At 41.8% G+C, this 7,133-nt stretch overlaps 1 protein-coding gene across 1 annotated transcript in view; it reads left to right on the forward strand.

Annotated features, from left to right (window-relative positions):
• The window catches only part of LOC143805861 (inositol-trisphosphate 3-kinase A-like), a 79,007-nt gene extending 72,276 nt beyond the window's left edge, over window positions 1–6,731 (forward strand). Inside the window, exons 6-8 of the mRNA XM_077285591.1 lie at window positions 754–855; window positions 2,113–2,184; window positions 3,769–6,731. Of these exons, the coding sequence (XP_077141706.1) occupies window positions 754–855; window positions 2,113–2,184; window positions 3,769–3,972 (378 nt within the window). The 3' untranslated portion in view covers window positions 3,973–6,731. The remainder of the gene's footprint in view (window positions 1–753; window positions 856–2,112; window positions 2,185–3,768) is intronic.
• The last annotated feature ends 402 nt before the right edge of the window (window positions 6,732–7,133 follow it).

Below are 7,133 nucleotides of genomic sequence, written 5' to 3' on the forward strand. Positions count from 1 at the left end.
AATAGATTTACATATGTTACATTTAAAAAATTTTTTTTTTTTTTTTTTTTTTACTTTAATTTTGTTTAATATGTGATCAAGTTTGATCACTTGTTGTATATGATACTATATACCGCAGAATATAGAAAAGTGATCAATATTGGAGAAACCGGGGCCACGTACACTTTGCTAACCAGTCCATTTAAATGTCCCGCTTAATGCACCCGAACCCGATGTACTATTACATCCTACTTTTGGAAGGGGTTAAAGAGGGCCTGTCTGCTGTCCTGTTTTAGCAAATTTTCTATTAAATAAGAGTTTTGGATAATTTTTTGTTACTGTTCTGCTTTGAGTAGTCACTCTGTTATTCCCCCTTAATAAAAAACAAACAAACAGGAATAAAATGATTGGTTGTTACCAAGAGGGTGTGTTCTACACAATCTGTTTCTCAGCACTGATTGGATAATATCACAGTATGGAAAGACACACCCACAATAGGTAACACCCAGGAGGAACAACTGAGGGCTGGCACAAGAAAGGATTGTTAAAAAAAAAAAAAAATGTAATAGGTCTGATAGATTTTAATGACACTTGGGTCTGTACACAGAAAATGAAAGTTATTCCACTGCACTGATTTTGCGGAAACTTAAAAAATCAGTGTGGTCAGGAGGAATAGTCGTTTTACTAAACCCTTTTTCGGCGGATCGATATCTGAAGTGTACGTCCAGCTTTAGTATCGGTGACCTGATGTCCCCCGTTAATATCTTATTCCAGAGAGCAGATGGGACCTGTGACACAAACTTCAAGAAGACCAAACACCGGGAGCAGGTGATGAGAGCGCTAGAGGATTTTGTGGAGGGCAATAAGAACATTCTGGTGAGTAGCAGGAAATCAAGTGAAACGTGGTATCGCCGTGCACCTTAAAGGGGTTGTCCACCTTTGGGCGTTTTTTTTATTTATTTATTTTTTATGTGCTTGCATTTGTGGCTATATTCATTTTTGCATTTGGGTTACATTGAAGGGTTTGCACCGTTTGCCTTCTATAGCCTCCGTGTGTTGCACTGTCTATTGCTGGCTCCAGAATGAGTTCAAGGGGTATTCCCATCTCCAAGATCCTATCCCAATGTGCTGTAGATGTAATAATATTAGCAAATTCCTCCAATTAGAAATGTGGTATAGTTCTCCTGATTCGCTATGTCGTTTATCCCATGTGCAGGACATTGCAGTAGCTTAGGTATCCATGGTTACAACTACTAGCAACTAACTGTCACTTTGAGTGGTCGTAACCATGGATACCTAAACTGCAGCAATGCCCTGCACATGGGGTAAGTGACATGGCTAATCAGAAGAACTATACTACATTTCTAATTGGAGGTATTTACTAATATTTTTCATGACACCTACTACATGTTGAGATAAGATCTTGCAGTTGGTAATACCGATTTATCTCCTGTCAGTGAGCTCATTCTGAGGTCTGATAGGCAGTTTTCCATTTATTTACGGCCCTTTTCCTGAGCTCCTCTCATCTGATTTATGCGCGCAGACCACATCAAGGTTGAAAGCGCGGGGAAACAAACCCAATTGAAAAACTAGTTTTTAGCCCCCAAATACATGTATTAGGCTACGTTCACACGATCCTTTTTTTGGTCCTTTTTTTTTCAGGTCCTGTTTTGGAAAATTCACAGTGCAAAACTGCACTGCTGATTTTCCGACTGTTTCTTCTGCGGATTCCTCTGCGGGTTTTCAACAGCACTTTCCTATTGGTGCATGTTGAAAACAGGAGCGGAATCCGCAGCAAGAATTGACATGGTACTTCTTTTTTTCCCGCAGAAAATCCGCGCGGATTTTCCAGCGGAAAAAAGGATAGTGGGCACAGCAGTTGGAGTTTTCCATAGGGTTACATTGTACTGTACCCTGCATGGAAAACGGCTGCGGATCCGCAGTGCAAAATCCGCTGCGGATCCGCAGCAAAAAAAGGATCGTGTGAACGTAGCCTTAAAGTTTTAAAAAAAAGTCCCCAAAGGTGGACAACCCCTTTAAGAATATGCCACTTCCTATACTACGTGCTGATAAACTGTCAGTAAAGGTCAGCAGAGATTATTTCTCAGTATTTTCCCATTTTTGTTTTTTCAGAGAAACTACTTGACGAGGTTGAAAGAGCTCCGCATCGAACTGGAAAAGTCAGAGTTTTTCAAGCAACATGAGGTACTAACCCCTTTATCTTCTACCCACATGAAAGGGTTAAGTGTTGCCCAGGGGATATAAAAATATGGCTGTTTTCTTTCAGAAACCAAGCATTGTGTGAACTGCATCGCAGCTCAGCTCCGTTCACTTCAGTAGAGGCTGAGTTGCAATACCAGATCCAACCAGTGGTCAGGGGTGGTGCCGTTTGTGAAAGAAAGCAGCCATGTTTCAATAATTCTGGACAAACCCCTTTACAGCAGGACACAGGGCTGGACTGCGGCCATTGCCTTGTACTTTCGGGTACTCTACTCCTATGGTCGGGAGAGAGATGGATATGGTACTATTCATTGAAATCAGATCGTTAAAGGGAACCATTGAGTGTGAAAATGCTGTTCAATCGACTAGTGTAATGTTATAAAGCAGGAGGAGCTGAGCAGGATGATGTATAGTTTTGTGGGGAAAAGATTCAGTAGAACTTGTAGTTTCTCATTGAAATCCCTGCTCATTTTAGCTTTAGGAGTCCAGTGGGCGGGGTCATTAAATGACTCGCATGAGCAGGCACACATAAGACATGGCAGTCAATCAGCGCTTTCATGACATGCCGCTCTCCAATATGATTGCAAATTTGCTGTCACAGGTTCTAATTAAAGGGATATCCTGCAAATATCTGTAGACGGGATATCATTGTCCCCGCACACCTCCCAATGCGGAAGTGAGAGAAGCTGGAGAGTATCCCTTTAATGACTTCCTGCAAGAGGTGACTGCCACAGCACTTCTGACTACACACTTGCCCTAGGGTGGCCTCTCTATAGAGATGCAAACTGTCTTAAAATTTTCAGAAACTATTCCAGCATATTTGCAGTTGTCCTGGTCCAAAAAAAGGGTGGAGGTTAAGTAGCTGTTGTCCAAAAGTGAGTGGTCCTATCTCATTTTGGATATTTAATGGGACAAGACTTAATGCAGGCTGATTTAAAAAAAACAAAAAAAAAAACACCTCACTCGCCCTGCCCTGGTCCAACACTGAGTCCGTCTTCTGCTCCTGGTCTCTGTTATTGTCTACAGTGCTGCAGCGGCTCTTGCCATTTCCTCGGGCACAGAGAGTGAGCTCACCGATTGGCTGCATTGCTGTCTATGTGATGTCAGCTCTTCAGACAATAACAGACACCTGAAGCAGCATTGGACCTAGGTATGGTGAGTAAAGCACCACTTTTTTTTATACAAACTGCAGGCAGGGGATATTGGTTTTCGAAAAAAAACGGAAAACCCTTTTAAGATGCATTTAGACCTGACGATCTTGGTCCATTAACGAGCGCCGATTCGACTATACACAAGTCGTGCTCGTTTACAGGCCCGCGAGATGCTGATGGGAAAAGGGCGATTGTAGACAGAGCATCACGTCGTCGGAGGCGATGTGCTGACAATAACGATTTTTGTCCTTTTTGTGTGTTTTTTCTGGTGATTGCCGCCATGTTTACATGTGCAGATAATCGAGAGTCCTTACGTATGTGTACCTTTTTAGCTGTTGTTAAGTCTTCTATCGCACTCATGATGATGACTGTACAGGGCCTTGTGACCTAACTCTTGCTCATACATGTCTTTCCTCAGGTGGTCGGCAGCTCCCTGCTCTTCGTCCACGACTCCTCGGAACTGGCCAAGGTTTGGATGATTGACTTTGGAAAAACCGTCCGGTTGCCGAACAAGCAGACACTAAATCACCGGGCGCCTTGGGTTGAGGGTAACCGAGAAGATGGTTACCTGTGGGGGCTCGACAACCTCATAAACATTTTCTATGACCTGGTGCAGGACTAAGACTTGAGACTGGCACAAAGTAAAAAAAAAAAAAAAAAAAAAAGGCTGGACTTTTACAATTTGGGAGGGGAAAAAAAAGGAAACTTTGGATTCACGACCTCGTCTCTACACAGCTGACTCTACTTCAGTCCTTTGTATTTTACCGTGTACATTAATTGTATTTTATTTATGCTTTTTGTAGCCCGATAGAAACATAACACTGGAAACTGTACAGATCAGAGCTGGGAGGCGACGCGCGCTCAGCTCCTTCCTTTTTATAATTTGTATATATATATTTTATTACTACTTTACAAACTGATTTTATTCTATATTTTAATGTGTTTTTTTTTTAAAGAAAACTGTTCACTTTAACGAGACGTGAGCATCATTGTTAATTGTATAGGTTGGCAAAATTGAGTCCAAGCAATAGTTGTATGCACCCGGTCACCTGGTTGTACCTACACTCATCACTTTGGTGCCTTAGATTCACCTGGTTGTACCTACACCCATCACTTTGGTGCCTTAGATTTACCCTAAAGGGATTGAGGTGTAATACCAGAATTGGCCCAATGACTGGGATGGCGCCGTTTCTACAGGAAGGAAAGTAGAGTTGCTTTTCTAATCGTTGACAACCCTTTTAAGGTCAAAGGCGTTGTATGGGTTTGTTTTTTTTTTTGTTTTTTTTAAATGTCCACAAAGCAGGGTAGATTAAAAAAACAAACAAAAAACAACTATTACCTGTCAAATCCACTGCGCTTTAGGGATGTGGTTACTGGGACGGGTCCAGCCAGTATGACACCAGTAATTGCCTACTGCGGCCATGTGGGATTTTTTTCGCACCTCCTCACTGCAGGACACAACTGAGATCCTTCGGAACAGGAACCGATTTGGGACTAACTAGCGATGAGCGTAAGTGCTCGTTACTCGACTATTGCAGGTGCTTGAGTGTCATGTTCGAGTCCCTGCGGCTGCATGTTTCTCAGCTCATGGACAGCCACAAAACATGCGAGGATTACCCGTGTTTCTCAGGATATCCCCATGTTTTGTAGCTACTTGGCGCGAAACATTCATCCGAGGGGACTCGAACATGTCAATCCAACACCCGCAATAGTCGAGTAACGAGCCCTTGCACTCATCACTAACTGTAACCAAATCTGCAACAAATCCCCTCTGTGACGAACCTGCAGATATTACATCCATTTGTTCTGCCGTTTTTTCGCCTTTTCAATTTCACCCTTGGAATCGGTAAATCCGTAGCAAAATCTGCAACTAATCCTCATATGAGACATGTGGATTCTGACCGATTTCTCACTTTTTTTTTTACGTTTTCTCAACTTTTTCTTTGTGGCCAATTTTTCCTGAAAAAAAAAAAAAATCCTAGACAAATCCCTCTTTAGGTTTACGCATCCATTTTTTTTTTTTTTTAGCTGCTTGGAAACTGGACAGACTGTTCCTATTGATGTTGATAGTGTCGTCCTTTTAGGACCTAAGAAAAAGTTGCATAGACCGGGCCTGTATAATAAAGGGGGATGTGTTTTTTGCCTTGGAAATTAGTTACTGCAGCTAAAAATTGCCGAAGGTGACAAACCTACAATTGACAATTGAATCTGGTGGTGACAGTTTCCTGTTACTACTTTATTCAAGGGGGTAGTAAAGCCGCTACTTACAGGGGTTTTGGGGGGGGGGGATTTTTCAAATGTGGGGAAAAGTGTAGGAAATGTTATAAAAGGAAGTAACAAGGATTAGTTACCGCTTTAATATGCCGCAATGATCACAGCCTATCCGCCAGTTATGTGACTGATTGACGGGACGTCGTCACTGCTGGATTTAAAGGGAAAGTAAAGCTTATTTTGTAAATTTATACACTTTTTGCTTTTAAAAAAAGCCTAAAAAAACCCTGTTAGGCCATGCTTTCCAACATGATGAGGGGTTCTCCAGAAGACCGCAATAACGTGAGATGTCACCTCCAATAGTAGGTATCGGGGAGATGTAGAAAAAAGTCTTGTCTCAGGTTGAGTTCACAGGTTGTGTATTTGGTGCTGATTTTTCACAGCTTAATTGCGTGTTACATTTGGATTTTTATTTTTTTGGCAATGGAAATGGTAGAATCTACGTGTGGAAGCTAAAAACTCATGCACTTTGTTTTTACCGTGTGAATTTTGGGTGCGTAAATTCCGCACCAAACACAAGATGTGTGGACCACAGCTTTGAAAGGTTGCTGATCTGCAGTACCAAACACAACCTGCAGACAGGTGTGTCACTGTTTTTGGAAGAAAGTTGTTTTTTTTTTTTTTTTTTGGTAACCCTTGTCAACCATGAATTCTTGGATTCATTTTTTTTGGGGGGGAATGATTTCCCTAATTCTCACTGATTGGAAATACATACCCCCCCCAAAATCTGCTGCGGAATAACAGCAGATAGGTGGTAAGTGGTCAATCAAACACGCGAATGGGCATCCCCAAAACAGTGAAACACTCGCCCATATTATGTTAAAAAAATTCCAACTTTCTTCATAATTTAGGCCAGATTTCTATGTGAACTGCGGCCCCCCACCAGCTCGTTGAGGAGTACAGGGACTACTAATATCTGTGATGTCATACCTAGCAATAACATTGATACTGAGCGAAATGTAAGAAATGGGTTCCTGGGTCGACTAGTAGAATATATATATTTTTTTTTTTTAATTCCTCTTTAGCCCAAATGACTTATTTTTACATCATTCCTGTACAATATTTGAAATATGGTTCTTTTTTATAATAAATAAGACCTTTAAAAAGGAAGTGGATCTGGTTTACTAGTGACGTCCTCGGGGATGAATGTTCTATTAGAGCGAGCGGAGCAATGAGGAAGCAGAACGGGACGTGAAAAGTACAATCCAAAATAGCCTCCTGTCGCCACATCCCACCGTGCCTGGCCAGTGATCGGAAACTAACTGCAAAGTGCTCTTCATTTCCAGTAGATCCGAAATGTCACGATTTTATAGAACACAATACGATATAAATTTACTCTCAGATAAGACAGATGGTGGGGTAACGTAAAGCTGGGGGTCCCAATGCAAAATTTTCTCCATCGGGGTCCCCAACTATCACAGGTCTTTAATAGTAATAATCTACATGGGCAAAAGGGATCTTTGGGCCCCCTTATGCTGCGGGTGCCACTGTACCCCCTGCACTAGGGATTTG

Source organism: Ranitomeya variabilis, chromosome 2 (assembly GCF_051348905.1).
Source record: "Ranitomeya variabilis isolate aRanVar5 chromosome 2, aRanVar5.hap1, whole genome shotgun sequence".
Lineage (NCBI taxonomy): Eukaryota > Metazoa > Chordata > Amphibia > Anura > Dendrobatidae > Ranitomeya > Ranitomeya variabilis.